Source organism: Carassius auratus, chromosome 2 (genome assembly GCF_003368295.1).
Source record: "Carassius auratus strain Wakin chromosome 2, ASM336829v1, whole genome shotgun sequence".
Lineage (NCBI taxonomy): Eukaryota > Metazoa > Chordata > Actinopteri > Cypriniformes > Cyprinidae > Carassius > Carassius auratus.
In genome coordinates, this window is record NC_039244.1 from 27553170 (window position 1) to 27574135 (window position 20966).

General features: G+C 38.5%; 1 protein-coding gene across 1 annotated transcript in view; it reads right to left on the bottom strand.

Moving 5' to 3' along the window:
* Positions 1 to 20297, bottom strand: part of bcl2b (BCL2 apoptosis regulator b) — a 32585-nt gene extending 12288 nt beyond the window's left edge. The window contains exon 1 of the mRNA XM_026196569.1: positions 19273 to 20297. Within this exon, the coding sequence (XP_026052354.1) occupies positions 19273 to 19743 (471 nt within the window). The 5' untranslated portion in view covers positions 19744 to 20297. The remainder of the gene's footprint in view (positions 1 to 19272) is intronic.
* Between the last annotated feature and the right edge of the window lie 669 nt (positions 20298 to 20966).

Genomic DNA, 20966 nt, shown 5'->3' on the forward strand with positions numbered 1-20966 from the left:
TTTGCATTAATATTTTAACAAATGTATACATTTACGTTTAAAATGTTGACACTGTAAAAGATGACACACACATTTAATAATGTTAAAACATGCCCTTGCAAAGTTAAGAAATGACCATGAAATTCCATTTAAGAGGGCAGATATTACCCCGTTATGGTAAAGTTAACTTCTGTCATTGATCAAGGCACTCCTACATTTTCTGAGTGTGCTCCTAAAAAAGAAAAGTAAGTATAAAGCACTGAGTACATTAATACAGATTTAGGCAAAGCTGTTAATCTTAGTTTAAAAGTATCACAAAGAACAAAGGTGACCCTATTACGATGTCTTGGATTTTGAAAAAAATAAATAAATAAATGGACTTTGAAACATGAAATAGTATCACTTTCAGGATACTGACAGAGACAGCATTTTCACATTCAGTGTAACAACACTGTTTTGCAGCTAACTTTTCCATGGAGATGCTAGCTTTATACAGATGCCAAGCCTGTAACCAGGGAGATGTCTGCTGCAAAGACAAACGCCTGGTTGCCAAAACAATGATGGTGAGATGACAGCTTGTTGAAACATCTTGCGGCTCAAAGTGCAAGGGTTTAGTGAGCCGCGGTTAGCTGGGGAAATCCAAACACAAGACATAAACGCTTCAGGATTTATTGGTTTTGGAGAGGAAGCTACATATTGTAATAAGGAATTATCAGCATGCATATCATGTTACATTTTTATGGAAGCCTGTTTCCTCCACTGAATAATTTTTTACAATTTTATATCACAATTTTGACTCTTTTTTTTTTCTCATAGTTGCGTGTTTACAAAAAAAAGTCAGAATTGTGAAATTTAAACTGGCGATTACAAGTTATAAATTAGAAATTGCATGATATCAAGTATCATTTGTGAGCTGCATGAGTCAATATCTTGCAATTCTGACTTTATAACAAGCCAGAATTGTGACACTATAAAGTATTTTTATTACTCAGAATTGCATTTTATAACTCACAATTGCTAGTTTTTAGAAAAATAAAATCTGAATCACAAGAGATTATATCTCAATAATGCAATAAGCCCTGTGAAGCCGTGGTTTATAGTGAATTTATAACAGCAAAGGGGCGTTGTCAGCTTATTGCTTTTATAGAACGGTTATTCCACATACGTAGTAAGGTTTCACAGAATAAAACAGAGCAAATAAAGTGTAATGGTATAAATAAAAAGAGTATTCTTCCAACAAACAATGTAGTCCCTTAGAAACAGTTGTGGTTCTAACAAAGTGGTTGCCGAGCAACACAGAAGTAAACAAAGATGTATGTTTGTAGTGTAATTTACCACAGTTCCAACGCAGCTCAACCAATCAGAATCAAGGAGCGGAACTATCTGTTTTATAATTCTGATTTTATAACACGCAGTTGCGAGTTTACATCACTCAGTTTTGATTAAAAAAAAGTCAGAATTGCGAGTTTATATCATACAATTCTGAAAAAAAGAGATGTAGACTGGTAATTATGGGGAAGAAAATTCATAATTGTGAGACAAAAAGTTGCAATTAATTTTTTTTATTTTTTATTCAGTGCCAGAAATGGCCTCCAAACTATTTGTAAGTGTAATAACTAACTAAACTCTCTGAAATAAATATAAAAATAAAAAATTGTGGAGCTTGTGCATTGAAAACTTATTGAGATGTGTTGCTGTGCCATTGCTGAGTATCTCTAATTGGTTGCTAGGTTAATGCAAGTTGGCTGGCCTCTTCACTTTCCCAAGAGTATCCTCTATGATTTTCTGGTACCTGGATATGGTTTATGTTTCAGTGATCTTCCACTGTCACGAACACTATCACAAGCCTCTCACAAACAACATGACATAACATAAACATTTTCTGAAAAAGATTTCAAGAAAGATTTATTGATATGTAAAACAGTTTGTGGAAAAATTACTTCAACTTTAATGTCTAAAGAGTTCATTAAGTGCACTCAAATGATTCTTATTCAAAGACTCATTCTATATCATTGTAGATTGAGTACTTAATGTAAATGAAGCCAAACAATACAAATAAATAAAAAGAAATATGAAATAGCTCAACCGTCTAATGAAGTCTTAATAGTTTTGGCAACAGATGAGGAACCCCAGTTGATGAAAACAGTGACTAAATATATTAGATCACCAGGTAAACAGCTGTAAACAGTAATCTGCTAGAAGTAACTTGACCTCCCCTGACATCTCTGTAGCACTACAGATTCATCAAGTACCAGGAGTGAGTTTGAGAAAGATTTTCACTTAATATGAAAGTTTTATTCCAATGTTCTTGGACTTCTTTGTCCAAAGTTTGTGCAAACACAAGGAATTTGGTGTGTTTTTTAGGAGCTCTTGGTACATGCATACATATATGACACGAAAACAACTACAGAAGTTAATTACAGAAAACAGGTGGTAATTTCTGTGTTAGCTGTTTAACTAGGAGATGGCACAGGGGGGAATTGTTTTTATGCCTAGATGTTCAAGTGCACAGAGGTCTGTGATGATGTTACCTGCCAGTTTCTTCACCTCGGAGTTGTACTGAAGGTTGGACAGGTGCACGCCAATTATCCTTTCACCTGTGCTGACAGTCCACTGATTTGCTGGCTGACCCAAACCAGACAGTTGTAGAAGTTCAGCTCTGTAACACTTTCAGCATTGCTTAGTTTGATCGAGCAGACAAGCTTGTCAACATCTGGCTCAACTAGCTGTTGGCTAAAGGGACAGTAAATGTGCTTTAGAAAGCCAACTTGGGAAAAATGGTTATTATTACAATTCCATTTGAAAGCTCATAAATACCACTTCATTCCAGAGTGGAATAATACGTCATAATGTTCCACATTCTAAAAATAAAGATTCCAAAAAGGGGTTTTGGCACTGATTCCATAGAAGAACCATAATTTCCATTTATGCTAAGAAAAGTTCTGCATGATCCTCCTGTTCCTAAACATTCTCAGGGTCTGATTCATGCTTGAATTGGCATGACAAAATTGAACCCATATGTACCGGTACAGCTGAGCTGAAGAAACATGTGGTTATGGTAAGGGGGCGTGACATTTCTTCCAATCACAATGCACAGGGCTAGCTAAAAAATCAAAGCTCATTTTGTATTTAGGAAGGAGGGGCTTAAATGAAAACGGAACTAAACAGAGTGTTCAAGACAGACTGAGAAGAGATGTGCTGCAATAATGTAAAATATATTAAACATAATTTGTTTTTGGAACAATCAAGCATGAAAACCTATTCTAGTACACCCTAAAAAACGAAATCAATACTTCATAAAAGATCTTTCTTCCACTATAGTATAGGAGTATTGCTAAAGTAAATGTTTTGCTCTTTTACACAATCCTTAGTCAATGTATCCTGAGGGATCAGTTGGCCACCACTTTTACTCATCATCTCATAACAAGTAGGTTTTGCTGTTAAAGTTGCAACTTTTCTTAATTGCAGGTCTTAACTAGGTTTCTAAGTTTATAAAGTCAGCTCTATCTTGCCAAATAGAAAGTTTTCAGCTTTTAAAATATAAAACATTCTAGACATCTCTCCATGCTTCCTCAATGAGATCAAGTCTGGGACATAAGAATGGCCACATGATCCAACTGCACGTTATAGTCTGCCCGTTGCATTCTTTAATGGCAGATAAGAAAAGCAAGAACGAGTTCAATGACCTCAGCAGCACTCAGCTGATTCCCATCAAGGCCTCTGCAGAAGAATGAGAGGAATGCATTGGAGCATAGAAACAAACAATTGCATTTTGTTCCCTGCTGGTTCAAGAGGCTTATATTTGGCCCACAGAGAAAGATTCCTCTTGCCACCCTCAAAGGAAGCTCACTGCCTAGTAAACCAAGGTGCATAGCTCCTCCACCACATGACATTATTAAACCGTGCACAAATATGTGCTGGGATCTATTTCTTTATACAGTAATAAATGACTTGAACACACCTTTTTGATGAAAAGGTTTCTGAATTAAAACTTATTTATTAAGAAAATATTAAGTAGTTTGGTATAAACTATTATTATTTCTTCATAATAAAATGTAAAGATCCAAAATTTCTTGACTGCTTAATAATTAAAAAACTTTAAACAAAGTCATGTGGTTTCACCGACATACAGAATCATGCAAAACATAAGTAAATAAATAAAACATTAAATGATATAGAGTGGACCCCTGTAGACATGGTCATTAAGCAGACATGCACGTTCTTAAAGGGGTCATATGATGCGATTTCAAGTTTTCCTTTCTCATTGGAGTATTACAAGCTCTTGGTGCATAAAGAAGATCTGTAAAGTTGCAAAGAAAGAAGACGTGGTTTCAGTAACACAGTTAGTGTTGAAGCAGTCATGTCAAGGAGATGCTGTGTGTATCTAGAAAGCAAAAGCACTTTATTTAGCCTTCTGAATGTAGATGCATTTAGAAAACTTTTTAAGATTACTTACAACCGAACAGCAATGCATTTTAATGGACGACCGTTTCATTAAACTAGACTAGTGCTTGCAGTGTTCAGCCAATCACAATGCACTGGGTCAGCTAGCCAATCAGAACAGACTGTGCTTGTCAGAAGGAGGGACTTTGTAGAAAACTACATGTTTGAGAGAGGCGGGGCATAGAGGACCTACAATAATGTACAGTATTTTAAAAAACAATGTGTTTTTTGAACATTAAAGCATTAAAGATCAAAACAATGATCTTTAAAAAAGCATAATATGAACCCTTTAAGCCGATTATGCTAAAGAAGCCCAAAAACGCACTTGTCCCTGAAAACACGGTAACCCGTTTTCATACACGGTCATTAACGGCGTAAGAATAAACCGGTCTCATCAGGTAGTTTTTTGCCTCTTACTCCAATTTCGATCGGCATGTTAGCGCAATAACTCACTTTCTGACATTTTATTGAAGAGTGCATGTGTGATGCATGACAGAAACGTAGCGTTAGTGCAGATTTAAGCGCATCTAGACCAAGCAGACCAGTAGAGAAAGGAAATATATCACAAAAGCAGACTTTTTCATGATTCAGAAAATGATGAAAAATGTGTTCTCATCTCGTGCAGCAGAAGTAGATGTGGTTATTAATGAAATCATGTAAACACAGCTTACTTGCTTTGTCAGGTTACTGACGTGCATGTAAACAAGGAAAACTATTTAAAAGCTGATATTTGTGAGTTGTAAATGTGCTCATTAAGGGCAATTTAAGCAGTTTTTCTCAACTAATGGGTCACAAGACGGTTCTGATTGGGTCACCGGAGAGAGTGCATTCAAAACAACAATAACAACAACAAAAAAAATTTATTCTAAATGTTTATCTGATGCAAGACTTTTATTTTGAAAGATGTGCATGAAAGCAGTTTAAGTAAAGAGTGTCTGAAAACACTGTCCTGATTCAGTATCTGCGGGTCAGATGAGGGTTTAATGTCAGTGTCATCATTCTATCAATATTGAATGTCTCTCATCTAAGAAAAACTAACTACCGTATTTTTCGGACTATAAGTCGCACCTGAGTATAAGTCGCATCAGTCCAAAAATACGTCATGATGAGGAAAAAAACAAATATAAGTCGCACTTGACTATAAGTCGCATTTATTTAGAACCAAGAGAAAACATTACCGTCTCCAGCCACGAGAGGGCACTCTATGTTTTCAGTGTAGACTACAGGAGAACTGAGCAGCATTAGAGCGCCCTCTCGCAGCTGGAGACGGTAATGTTTTCTATTGGTTCATTTCTCTCGGTTCATTTCAAATTAATTTTGATAAATAAGTCCCACCTGACTATAAGTCGCAGAACCAGCCAAACTATGAAAAAAAGTGTGACTTATAGTCCGGAAAATACGGTATTCTGTCCTGTCAGATGTTATACTGTGCTTGTAGTGTGCACTCTTCAATATGGTGTTTTCACAACACGTCATCAATCTGGAAGTTGGCCATATTGACACTGAATGTAAATCAATGCAACTGAACCGAACGGAACTCGCGAATGGGCTTGGTGAAAGAAGTTAACTAAAGCTGCGTTTCCATTATAGGTTTCCACAAAACCTTTGCGATATTTTATAAATGTCGATTTAAAAAACTACAGTATTGCGAAATGACGGCATCTCCATTAACCAATGTTATGCTACTAAAACGCAATTTTTTTCTCTCAACATAAGTCATGGCGACTGATGTCGGTAGGTTTACTATATCACAACCATCGCACTACCATTATTTTTAATCAGTGGTGACGTAGATGTGTATCTTTAGCAAAGCAGCGTGGAGAGATGCATCTGAAACGTTCCACAGCACGGCTGCTATTAACACAAGCATTGTCGGGATAAGAAATAGTATACAAGAGCTGAGTAGAATGTATAATAAAGCATTAGAAAAACAAACCCTATGAAAAACACTACTGGTATGTCAAAAGGCCACGTTTTTTTAAATGTCAGACAGTTCTAAACCTTGTTTCCCGAGAAGTATTTAACATGGCAACTGGACTGGAAGTGAACTCAACAGTTGATGGCTTGACAGCTAATTTAGCCGCTGCATCAAACACTGAACATCACAAGACTTCACTATAGTTACTGAAGCTTAGACTCCAGCTCTAAAGTTACAGCGAAACCATGATGCTTTAGAAGTCTCTCAGCACAGGCAACCACTCCCTGGCTTTCTCTCCGTCTAATGTGGTCTGGCAAGCGTATTGTGCACATGTCTCCCTCTTGACTTTTATTAAACAGGGTGTTTGTAGTTTGATGAAGGTTCCCCTCCAAAACACCCCACACACCACCTGTTTACATCACCTCAGGATCAAAAGGGGCTAATCACGGTTCACTGTATTAGCTGCAAACTTTTTGTGAGGGTGAACGTGTGTCATGCAGTATTTTGCACCCATTAAATTAATCTTAGCAAGGACAAAGGTGGGACTGCTGACTAGGTCAAATAAAAAGGGTTTTCCTTTATTAAAAAACTTTATTGTCAATCAACATACATTGGTGATATTTACAGAAAAACCATGTCTAGACATTGCATTGAGCGCGCCTCCAAAATACTGAGGCTCCAGCAGAAGAATATGTTCCAGCGATGCAAACCACAAGTTGAACCACCCAAATTATTGCAGCCTGAAACTGGCCAATGGAATAACACTTCCCTGTGCTGAGATCATAAATAATTCAACACATGTACTGTCTAGCCTAACCTCTTTAAAACCTGCCAAAGCTGTATCTGAGGGTTGAAGATGAACCAGGAGGCTTCAACTTCAATCTCAATGCCGCACTATGATCTGAACCGCTCTTTTATTAATTTATTAAGTTAATCTGAAGTTGCTAACACACAAGCTTTGACAGTGTTGTAAAAGGAGCTTGTTACTGCTGATAGTCTTCACAGGAGCGCGCTCTCATCCTGTAGCTGAAGTGAGACGTCTGTCGAGGGTTGTGGTAGTTTGAGGCAAAGTCGAATTGAAGGCCGACAGCATGATATGGAAATGCACCCTGGAGCTTTTATCACCTCAGTGTCACGCAGGAAGCATTTGTCACCGCTTCAAAACCAATCCAACATTTTTATGTAATAACTGAAGGAAAGGTTGGGAAATGTCAGGAAGGAAGTCAGGTGGCACTGAAACAAGCCAAAGTCAAAGTCATACAAAGATATACACATTTGCATTTATTCATTTAATTAAGTAGGATTTGATAATTGTATTGATTCCCATTGCTTTTTTGTTTATATTTTGATTAACCGTGCCGCCCAAAGTCTTTAGTTATTCTCAGTTCGATAATCAGCAGAACAGCAAGTGCTACAATTTCATGCAACAACCCACTCAATTACAGTTGCTCTTGATTAATCTCAAATCAAGAGTAAATCGAAGACATTTCTGCATATATCTTCACACAGAGCGACCGTTCAGGACACCTTATCAACCACATAAAGTTGCAACAACAGCAGCTGGACTACAAATGAACTTTGCCCTACTGAATGCTTCTCTACATTGTCTGGGTCAAGCTGGGCGTTACGGTTTTAGACCAAACAGTTCACAGTCTGATAAGGTAGAGAGGAACAGATAAACATCTCAACACACAGGGTTTTCATCGGTTTCACTCATTCATCATACACACCATACAGGATACAGGATTGAAAAGGCACGCTAATCCACACTTTCGCACGATGACATTTAGCTAGAGTCCTGGGAGCAGCAGCACATCTATATTTAGATGCTCTCACATAGCTCTGAATATTTCAAGGCCTGTGTAGTCAGTCACCTGATATGCGGAGCCGGTGGGAAAAGGTAGTGTGTGCGGTGAGGAGACAGAAAAAGACAGCATGATGCATCTTGTTTGAGGGATGGTCTTTTAGTGTCTGAGATTAGCCAGCTCATGCATCATTCAGCAACACGTGTTCAGGCCTAGCTGCGGCCACAGGGAAAGAGGTTTTATTTGTCCGAGTGCCGTCATTGGATGCAAGAACATGTGAGTGTAAGTGTGGGGTAGAACAGATGGATATGAACAAGTGAAAACGTGACACGTAATGAGCAAATGCCTCACACTGCAGTTTCTTATAGCAGATACTAGAAGGATATTATCAGCTTTATGATCATATGCAGTAGACTCTACAAAATGTTAGCAAGTTGCAAAGTGCCCCTGAACCACCAGGAGGCCACCTTGCTCTCATAGATGATTTAATTACTTGGGCTGTGTGATTAATAGAATTGTGCCATCTTCCATTCCTTTCGCATTATAATTAGATTTTCGGCTTGGCTCAACTCCCATTCATTTACATGAAAAAATTAAATATTTTGTCTTCGCTTTTCAGGATGTGTGCGGTGCACTTGATCATAATACTGAGCATAGGTATGAACTGAAAATACTTTCATAGAATATTATAGAATGCTTGTCGGTATCTTAGATCTGTGCATTTGGTCTTAAAGTGACAGCAGCCGAATAAACCTGCTGCTTTGTTATTTAATGTTATTAATGTAGTATTTGGGTAATTTTGCAAATGGTATGACTGGGTGATACACCTGTCATAAAGTTCTTTGCCAATGAGCTGTCTCTTGATATTTCAGCCAAACAGATTTACATATAGCCACTCTATAATCTTTTTTGGTCATGATGAATGAAGTGTGTCCACATGTGCTGACCTGTTTTTAGCTCATCCACGTTGTGCATGAAAGACAATGATGCAATCCAAACGTGTCATTGGAGTAGTGCTACTGTCAATCAGTGTTTTCAACCCTCCAAAACAATTTTTTTCTGTTTCCTCCTAATGCATTCAGTTGCTAATTTTTTTGTTTATCACTAGGTATGGGCCATGGGCCACTTGCATTGGGGTTAAATTAGCCTGTCTAAAGCAAATTTTACTTAGCACAGAGGTTGTATCAAAGCAGCGTATACAAATATTCTGTTTGCACAGACTTTAATGTTGACCTTTTATTGACGCAAAGAGGTGGCCTAAATGTATTAACACAGGAATCACAATCACGAGAAACAGTGTATCACATGCTCATACATCACTCATTGATTTGTGTGCATTTGAGGAGGCTCTGTCAATCCTACTGCTTTTCTGTGATGCAAAAGACAGGAGCTTACAGAGTGTGGTTTAAAATATGCAGTTCTGCGCAGAAATGTTTGTTTTCAAAGATGGATATTTATATCTTTTGCTAGTGTGCCAGTAGAAAATATCCATTTTAGATTTCCAAACAGATCTCTGTGTGGGCCATCTGTTGTAGGACGTTGTGTTCATGCAAAAGTCTTGTTAGGCCTGTGTTGAAAAGTTAAAATATTTCTTATTTTGCTAACCTTTAATCTTTGGAGCCCAGCAAACCTGATTACTATATAATATAGTGTGTGAAACTCTAAGGACCAAGAATGTTTGAAGCGAATGTTATATTATACTAAACACCAGAGCGTTTTTCAACCATCATGCATGTTTAAGAAAAGCCAGTTAAGTTCAGCCGGTTGACCTGGCCGGAGTGATTGTGCACGCACATCCCACCCATGGAAGGGCCCTCAGGAAAGCAACACCCAGGTCATCTGCTTGATTTATTTACATTCCTCCGATCAGCAGGATCCCCTCGAGACAGGGCACAGAAATATGTTGTGGAAGGGTGTGGAGCAGCTCTGGGACAACACAGGACAGCGCCTATTATCACACACTCACACCATTGTGCTCTCAGAAAAGCACACTGTGTACAAGAACAATGCATCATAGTAACCACCTTCCCAAGATTATTCGAAGATAGCTTGCTATTAAACCATATTTATAGATTTTGTTCTCTGTCCACCCTTCATGACAGGTGCATAAGCAATTTAAGGCCAAAACATGAAAGCAAATGCTTCTAAATATACTGATTTGACTTTACACATTGTTAAGTCTGAATGGGGTTGTGCAATACTGCCAAAAAAATGACATCTCATTATTTTCTAGGATTTTGACGATAACTTTAATTAGACGATATTTAGCTGAGTGTGTTTTGTTCTGGTACCTGGGCTGATTTAGACCTGTCATGAACAGCTGACTGCACATTTTCTTCATATTTACCCCCTTTAATGGATTTCAATGGCAGAAACAGGCTTCCATAGTTTTGGACCTTCATTGCAAAAAAAAAATATTCTTCAAAATGTCCTTTTTGTGCCCTGCAAAATTGGAACGAGAGTGAGTAATTAATGAATTTTCACTGTTGGATGAACTATCCCTATTAAATCTAGGCTATATAATGGAGTTGCATGCTTACACCATATCCATGTCTGCGTTTATGTACATGCATAGAGTATGTTTTTAGCCTTGGAGCATCTCAATGTGTATCTTACATATTGCATCACAGTGTTCAATAGAAACGGAACTGGATGTCAGAGGCATTAGGACAGAGCACCAGAAGCAAAACATGTTTACTGTTAAGGTGGAATGTTTTAAATACTTTAAATTGTCCTTGTAGAGTTAGTCGGAGACTAAATTGTCAGGTGTGAATCTGAAGCATCTGAAGTGCAGAGTTCATCTAGGTCTTGTATTACCTGTGTGACCAAGAGAGCATGAGAGAGACACATTTTTGTTTGTGTCTTGCGACAGACGTTACACTGAACACCTGCTTGATTCCCTTTGGCTGGGCCAGTAGGAAATGTTTAGGAGATTACCAGCTCTCTGCTGATGAGGGTAAACATGGGGCAGATGGCTCTGGTAAGAGGAACGTTACTGAACTGAGCTCAGGCTAGATTGAGAACACAGGAGAAAAGTACACATTTACTCAGGAGGAGAGATTGAACACTACCAGCTTGTTTATAACTGCACAGAAAAAGTTTCTTAAGCCGCTGTTTCTGGACCATATTTCACCCTGGAGCACAAAAGCAGTCTTGAGTCGCTGGGGTATTTTTGAAGCAATAACCAAAAATACATTGTATGGGTCAAAATTATCGATTTTTCTTTTATACCAAAAATCATTGGGAAATTAAGTAAAGATCACGTTCCATCAAGATTTTTTTTTTCTACCGTAAATATATAAAAACTTATTTGATTAGTAATGCATTGCTAAGAATTCATCTGGACAACTTTAAAGGTGATTTTATCAGTATTTAGATTTTTTTTTTCACCCTCACATTCCAGATCTTAAAATAGTTGTATCTCAGCCAAATATTGTCCGATCCTAATAAACCATACATCAATGGAAAGCTTGTGTATAAATGTATACATCTACATTCCAGGATATTGACCCTTATGGCTGGTTTTGTGGTCCAGGGTCACATTTTAGTTTTGTTAACCATAGGAAAAGTTTGTTCCTGTAATATTTTCTATTTATTGATTCTAAAGTCGCGATCCTATTCCTAGATTGTGATGATGCATTTCCACAGTTATTAACATCATAAATCTAGCAAAGGTTTTTGTGTTTTTTTTTTTACTAAGTACAATAATACGACTGTACTGCATCTGGCATTACATTTCACTCTACCATTGCTGTGATTCTTTGCTATCAAATGGGAACGCAACGTTTGTTGTAGTTTCCATATATAAGTTCAAATATGATGACTTCCGCTTCTGAGAGCCACAAAAATGTGAAGGTCAATGGTTTATCAAATAAGAAACATATGTAGAAATGTAGAAAATATGGTAAATTTTCATTTCATGACAACTTTTGTTAGACCAACTTGGACAAGAAGATTTTGAAAATCATTGAGTCGAATGACTTTTGTGTTCTACAGAGGAAACAAGGTCGTCATACGGGTTGAAACAAAAAGAGGGTGAATAATTAATGGCAGAGTTTTCATTTTTGGGTGAACTATTCCTTTAAATCAAATATAATTCAGATAAGAGAACCATTTAAGCAATTCAACTGTAACCAGACGTTATCAATGTGATGCCAAACGCTCATTTTCGGCAGAACATCCAGTTATTCTAAATGCAGTCCATTCATGGTTCACTTTCAGTGTGTGGAAGCACATGAGGTGACTCTTGACTTTCATTAGTGGCCCTCCACTATTTTATCTATACCCTGAGCAAATAAATCAGAATGAGAACTACAGGACTTTCTCGTAAGCAATAAATCTGATTGTTTTATTGATAGAAGAGAGTCGTGCTGATGAGAAGGAGTGAAACATTAAACCACACACCACACTCAATGATAGGAGCCAGTTTTACACGAACAGAGGCATCCGTCAGCATTCCCATTCATCTGGACGCCAGTTGCTGATGTATGGCACCTGCCAACTGTCAATTTTTGGCACAAGTCACTCAGTAAATGCCATGTGCCTGAATACTTTGGAGCGCAAGGACAATGACATCATGACAACGCTGACATGCTGATGGCACCACAAGAACAATGACATCAGCAACTACACTTTCCTTCTAAAAATAAAAGTAAAACATGGGCACTTGGTGCCATGCTGGCGTGAAACTTGTTTCATTTGCGTCAGGGCCATCATATGATTGGCTTACTTTTTCCATTGATGCAGAGGTTAAACAGTCTCTATATTGTTATATGCTGACACATCATATGGGCTGTGAATGTCATTTCATGTTCATTTTAACCCTCCTATCACATTCAAAAACTGTACTAAAGCATAAAAAATACACGTGTTTGCAGATATCTAGGAAAAATGCTAAGTTCACATTCTTGTTTCTACGAAACCAATTCTACAGCCAGTTATTCTGCTTTAAAAAATGTGTGATTCTGCACACTGCCAATTTACCTAATAGTATTTCAACAACCTGGGTTGCCAGTTGGCAGAAAAAAAATTTTTTGCAGCCAGGTAAGCCAGCAAACGTACTGTGTCACAGATTGCAGATTCTACCCGACTTAAAAAGCTCTATGACCAGAGGCATATTAAACCTCATCAGTGTCGCCCTTCATTGTCAATTGAACTTCTTCCTGTTGCATGTCCTCAATCTGGCAACAGTGTGAAATAACTCTCCAATATATTGATTTTGGGCTGCAGTACCCGATTCAACCACTAGCTTTTTAATATTACATACAGATGAAAAAATGAGAAATTTTATTTCAGTATTTTATTTATATATATATATATATATATATATATATATATATATATATACAAATATATATTATATGAAACTGCTAGCAAATGGAGGAATAACTTGTAAAGGGCAGTCCTGAAATCCCCCTTTTAAACCCACACAAGCAAGTGTCTCCAGCTAAATGTCAGGGCTCTTTTGTCAAGTCACGTTATTGGCAGACAGCAGATCTGTGGCTTGTGAGTGACCTGATGGCACGCGAACCTCCCTGGGCTGAACCTGGATCAGTGGGCTGAAGTGTATAATTTAAGAGCCGAGCAGCTGCCAACACAGGCAACATTTACTGTCACGTCGCACAAATAAACACAGGTGCTGCTCACGTGGGCTACAGGCGCATCACCTCGTCAGTCTGCAGTCCAACACGAATTTAGAGGAGAATAGGGTTAAACCCAGGATCGAATTGTTAAGTGTTTATTTTCTTTTAGCTTGCTGAAACTACTTCAATAGTAATTTCTTACTGCTAAATTCTGAAAAAAAAACAGGTGTTAATTATAGGATCTAAAAACTCTGCTTGTAATAACCTAGAACACTGTCTAAGACTTGATGGTTGCTCTGTCAATTCTTCGTCATCAGTTAGGAACCTAGGTGTGCTACTTGATCGCAATCTTTCCTTAGAAAGTCACATTTCTAGCATTTGTAAAACTGCATTTTTCCATCTCAAAAATATATCTAAATTACGGCCTATGCTCTCAATGTCAAATGCAGAAATGTTAATCCATGCATTTATGACCTCAAGGTTAGATTATTGTAATGCTTTATTGGGTGGTTGTTCTGCACGCTTAGTAAACAAACTCATTTTAGCCCAGTCCTGTCAATACTGCACTGGCTCCATATCAAACATCGTATAGATTTTAAAATCCTGTTTATTACTTATAAAGCCCTGGATAGCATATTTAACAAGCTCTTGTTATATTATAGTCCTCCACGTCCACTACGTTCTCAAAACTCAGGCAATTTGATAATACCTAGAATATCAAAACCAACTGCGGGCGGCAGATCCTTTTCCTATTTGGCGCCTAAACTCTGGAATAACCTACCTAACATTGTTCGGGAGGCAGACACACTCTTGAAGTTTAAATCTAGATTAAAGATCCATCTCTTTAACCTGGCTTACACATAACACACTAATATGCTTTTAATATCCAAATCCGTTAAAGGATTTTTAGGCTGCATTAATTAGGTAAACACCGGAAACACTTCCCATAACACCCTATGTACTTGCTACATCATTAGAAGAATGGCATCTACGCTAATATTAGTCTGTTTCTCTCTTATTCCGAGGTCACTTTAGCCACCAGATCCAGTCTGTATCCAGATCAGAGGGTCACTGCAGTCGCCCGGATCCAGTACGTATCCAGACCAGATGGTAGATCAGCACCTAGAAAGGACCTCTACTGCCCTGAAAGACAGCGGAGACCAGGACAACTAGAGCCCAGATACAGATCCCCTGTAAAGACCTTGTCTCAGAGGAGCACCAGGACAAGACCACAGGAAACAGATGATTCTTCTGCACAATCTGACTTTGCTGCAGCCTGGAATTGAACTCCTGGTTTTGTCTGGTCAGAGGAGAACTGGCCCCCGACTGAGCCTGGTTTCTCCCAAGTTTTTTTTCTCCTTTCTCTCACCGATGGAGTTTCGGTTCCTTGCCGCTGTCGCCTCTGGCTTGCTTAATTGTGGTCACTTCATCTACAGCGATATCATTGACTTGATTGCAAGAGATACTATTTTAACTGAGCTGGATGATGACATCATTGAATTCAATGATGAACTGTCTTTAACTGTCATTTTACATTATTGAAACACTGTTTTCCTAATTAATTTTCTCTAGTTGCTTTGACGCAATCTTTTTTGTTTAAAGCGCTATATAAATAAAGGTGACTTGACTTGTATTTTGGTATATAGGGTTGTCAAGGTTTACTGAAAATGTGTTCTTGAACAATATTTACCGTGTAAAGCACTTTACAATAAACTTTTAATGTTTCCTTTAAGGTTTCTAAATACATTGCCTCTCTAAAAGTGGATAGATGCACTTTATACAACGTCAGTATTTTTAGATAATAATGATTCAGTACAGCAGTATTATAAAATCCTATTTAATATGAAACCTTTTGTCTATACAATATCATAATTTTTACTTGCACAATATGGATCTTTATGAATTTAAATATATAAATATCTTTTTATTTTAAACAAACACATTGCTAGATTTTATTGTCAGACTCTTAGTACTTCAATTAACTCAAGTCTTAAGTTCCATTCCATTAAATCCAGAAGATTTTACACAGCAAAAAATACCAAAAAAGTCCACCGATTTTTTTCTGGGCCTAAATGAGAGCAATCACTCTGGGTGGGACGACTGAAACCCATTGAGCCAATGTATAATTCATACAGACTGAAAAATAGAATATGACTCAAGAGTTATTTTCTGAATGCAGGCTCTTACTGTCTATAATACAGGACAAAATACAGACAGTAGCTTGTTGTTGAGATCCAGACGGGGAGGTGAACAAACACACAGTGATTTGTGATGCAGCTAGATGAAAATTTCAAGTCCAAGACAGCAGACTCAACAACATAAACCCACAAATGACACCTATTTTTAAGTCGCGTGTTAAACAGGAAACAGAAGCGCACACGCCGCTCTCTCTTGTCCAAATGTCATCATTAAGGTTAATGAGCCTGTCGCCTCCATTGCTGCATTTAGTGCAGGGCGGAAAATATAAACCCTGGCCGGATTTATAGTATCTAGTTGCCCACGTCAGAGCAGTCGAGTAAACTTGATTCTTTTTATAGTAAACCACAACAGACGCTGTGATCCCAATCACTCTGCTCCTCCGAATAATTACAGAACAACATGTTTACAGTATATGATAACCAGCTAACTTGTCATATATGAGCTTACAAATAAGCAATCCTTTTGTGGATAGACTTTAGTCAACAGATTTCCTTCTTTACTTTCTAGAAAGTTTAGCAGGCACATGTTTGACCAAGTCAAATGCAATGAATATGGGCAAGAGGACACTCTAGAGCTTCTGTTTTTAAAAATAACTGATTATGAATTTTGCATACATTGTGTTTTCTAGTGTGATTTCTACAGCAGGGTGAATGCTGAATGATAGCCATTAAATAGTACTTATTTCACCCCGAAATTGTATTCTCTTATATTTAATACATTTATTATGTATTAAGAATGATCCTTGGCTTTTGGAGAACTAACATTTCTTTTGATTAGCCAAGTGGACAAAGTTAAAATTCAATTCTAAAATGGCCAAATATTGGTTGATCAATCATCTGGTGACACGTTGGTTTAGTAATAATCATAGATAATAAATTCAAAGTGTTCCTACACGATCTGCTCCACTGTTTACACCATACTGCATCCCTTATTTATTAGAATTTTCTATTAAGCCACTAATCTTTAGATCTTATGTAGCTCCTCCCCTTTTCACTCATTGTCTTCTGTTATATGTTTGTATTTCCACAGCGGAAGGTACGTTTATATGGATTTATGAATGAACTGTTTGTTTTCAAATCTTCCCGGTCTACTGATATTTGTTATGAGATCCGCTTCGAACATTCCGATGCAGGTGATAACTCTTGGTAACTTAATTAACTTTACCAGCTAATTACTTCTCAAGTATCGCAAAACCGATTCTAAAGATGACTGTGCACTTGTTTCTCTGATGCATAAGGACTATTGGTCAACTATCTTCTGCAGGTAAGAGTACATTAACTTTTGTGCATCGCAAAACACATTATGCTTGCATTCCCTTTGTACTCGTGTGCATGATGAAGCAATCTACCGAAACAACCCACGGTTTAGAGGATATGACATTTCACCTTTGACATGGAACAGACACTGATGCGGGACTTTTACTGTCACTCATAAGCATCTCTAGTCACTTCCACACTGGGAAATGTCAAAAGCTAAATGATATTTAGGCAGAAATGGGATCCACCGGTCGAGTGAGTAAATCATCGTTCACATCATTTGTCAAAAGAAAGCTATGTAAATCGAAGTAATTTCAATAGCTACTGTAGCAGGGTTTTTTTATTCGCAGTATTTCTACTGCAAACATATGTTGCATCTCTCTGAAGCATTCTGGTCTATTTCAGAGCCATGAAAGGAAAGAAATGTGTAAATAGAGGGACTCTTTGCTGACGTTCAGGACAGCGAGGGTGTAATCATTTGATAAGTGTCTGTAGTTTCCCCTTTGAAAGGTCAGGACTCAAGGGGAATATTCAACTTTTCTTCCTTAAAGATGAAATACAGTCTTTGAACTATTGATGAATACCCTCTGGAACAGGGCTTTGAATTATGCACTTCCACATTAGGTCTTTGTTCTAACTCTGTGAACTAACTCGGACTAAGTATAATAATGCCGAGGTCTACAGTAGTAGAAGAAAGACTGGAACTGAATGAGGGGAAGCTCTGGATGACTTTACCAAGCTGTTGTTGGGTCCTGCATCAAACCACAAGTTCCCCCTCATTTCTGTTTGTAGAGTTCAAGCGAGTTCATTACTGAAAGGTCATATTCTGAATGTCCATTCAAAAAAAGCAACATGTCTCTCGAGTTCCTCCATATACTGGAAAGTCTGAAGCTGAATTGCATGCTAGATTAGTAATCTTAAAAACAGATAAATATTCTACACTGTTGTCAACTCATTGGTAGCATGTTTGATTTTAATTTTTTTTTTTTTTTTGCGCTTTTATTCTAATTTAATGCAGAATTATCAACAGTATAGGTGAAGTCTTCACTAAATGGAATTGTTTTCTAAATGAATGTTCAAAGACTCGCTCTGAAAATGAAAGATCAAATCAAGTGTTGCATCACTAAACTGTTGGAATGGTATTATGAATGTGTTTTATAATCCTGAAAGGAAACATATTTAACCTACTGGGATCAAACAACCCAGAAAATTTCTGCATGTTTGACTCCACATTCAAATCATACCTAACATAGCTAGAAAAGACAAAATTCAGTTTGCTACAGTAGCTTCAAGTCATGTTATCCATCGCTTCCCCTTCCTGCTAATAACTTTCTAGCACTAATCTTGCGTCTGAAAACTGGATGAAAGAACTAGGAAGCTGTGAGTACAAACAGGATCATTAACATGCATTTTAAAAATCAATCAATTTCATGCCAACTTTAAGCCTTCCTACAGGTTTTTACATGATTACCTAAAGAATTAACAATATTCTTCATTTGCATACCCAAACATGCTGTGTTGGAGGTGGTTGGCATGATTGCACAAGTCAATGACTAAATTGCACAATTCCTGTGCTTATCTACAATTTTAATTTAGAATTTGGGTATTGAATTCTGGTATTCCAGGAAGCTACACCTAGGCAGAAAAAAAAATTATGGAGTTCTGTTTGAACAATATCACACGCATCACATCACGAGCTGAGCCATTGCACTTGGGACAGGAATAGCCCTGGGCGATTTAAACACATGATTTGGTGAGTAAATATCAGAACTCATATATCTGGCCGTTGTATAAGACTAAACATCCTCCTGTTTGCATGAATCAACAGCAGTTCCTGAAAGTTCCGCACAGGAGAGCCACGCCTTCAGCTCTGCAGACAGCAGCTGTCACTGACGGCTTCACCGTGGAGCCGTGAGAAAGGTGTGACAAATCGCCGCCGCTCATTGGCCGGCGCGTTTTGACGAACAGCGCTACCGGCCAATCGGAGTCCGCGCAACTCTTCGAACGCATGACGCAGGGAATAGAGGCGGAGCGAGCGCCGCTGCGTCTTCGGAATCGGATGTGAGCTATATATTGAGTTAATGACATACCCAGCCACCGTTCTCCTGGATCCAGCTGTGCAGCGGCCCGTTCAGATACTCGGTCATCCAGCCTGCGATGTTATCCACATGTGCCGTCATCTCCTTATTCACGCATTCGACACAAACGGTCCCTCCGAACTCGAAAAAAGCGATGATTCTGCCCCAGTTCACGCCGTCCCTGAACAGCTCGTCTATGACCGCGGTGAAGCGCTGCTGCGCCGTGATGGACGTGAGATGCAGCTGTTTGGACATTTCCGCAAAGTCCGACTGATAAAGCCGCTCCAGTTCGTCCCCGGCCTCCCGCAGCACCTTATGCAGAGCGCCGCGGGGGTCGTGACGGGAGCCGGGAGAGATGCAGCCGTCCTCCTGCCTCCCCATCATCAGTCCGTTCACTTCCCACACGTACCCCTTCTTCCAGAGCTTATGGTGGATGTACTTCACCACAATACTGCGGCTGTCGTACACATTATCCTGTGCCATTTCGACCAGTTTATATCGCTCAGTAACCTCAGAATCAGTGCGATCTTATGAATCGAGACTTATTGCATGTTGCTGCAAGTTGCGGCACTCGCACGAATCCTCCAGCGCTTCGGTGCGGGGAAAAACGCCCACTTTCTGTTCCCAGCAGAAAATTCCAGGCATGCAGGAGAGGATTTAAGCATTTTCCTCCATGTCAGATTAAAGAAACGCGCCCTGTAAGCACGGGCGAGAAAGTCTCTGGTGTTTTGAGTGGGAATCGCGCGTGGAAAGTCATCGTTTATCCGCGTTAGAGAGTCCCGAGCTGCGGGAGACGGAAGAGGCGGGTGTGGGTCTCTTCTCTCGCGGAGCGGCTGGTGTCAGGAAGGACTTTCTCTGCGGCGTCCGCTGTCGAAATCAGGCTTTGCTCGAGCTGTAGACGTGTAACAGCTCTGTGTCTGTATAAGTTGAGTGTTCAGAGGCGTCTCCTCCGTGCAGTCGCTCCATATGCAGACACCCAGCCTGCCCCCTTCAGAGCAGAGGTGGTTCCTGTGCTGCATCACTCATTCACACTCATGTGCGCGCGCTCCTCCTGCACAGTGAATTGCAAATAATATTAATAACTCGCACATTTATCCTCCTGAGACCGAGTAATTCAGTGCTTTACCTTTTTTCGTGATTGTCTTTGGTGCATAATTATTTTAAATAAAAGTTATTTTTATTTTTTTCATTTAAATAACATCGTTAGTATTATATATAAAGTAATGCAATATCAAATGTATTTAAGTCACACTTATCCTATAGTGAGTGTGAGATTCTACACTATTTGTGAGACTGGTCATGTGCACAGCTTTGCACAGGCAGTCTATGCTCTGGATCATTTTTTTTAAATCATGCTGAAGAACATGATCATCAGAAAATCATGCAGATCATCAGAGTTCACAAGGGATGGGTGCTCAAGGAAAGGGGACATGGCAAACAATCACTGAAATTTATGGTCAATTTTCTCTCATTGAAGTTTATTTAGTTTTCTGCTCAGCAATACTGAGATTTAATTAAAGTACACTGAAAGATAAAATTAGCTAGAGGAAAAAAAAACTCGAGAAATATACAAGCAGATATTCAAAACATATTCAATAATACCATACCAATTAATCATTAGAAATATACATAAGCACACATATATATCCACCCATACATACACAAAATTTATTTAGTGGATAAACATTTTGAGCCACGTCTTGTAT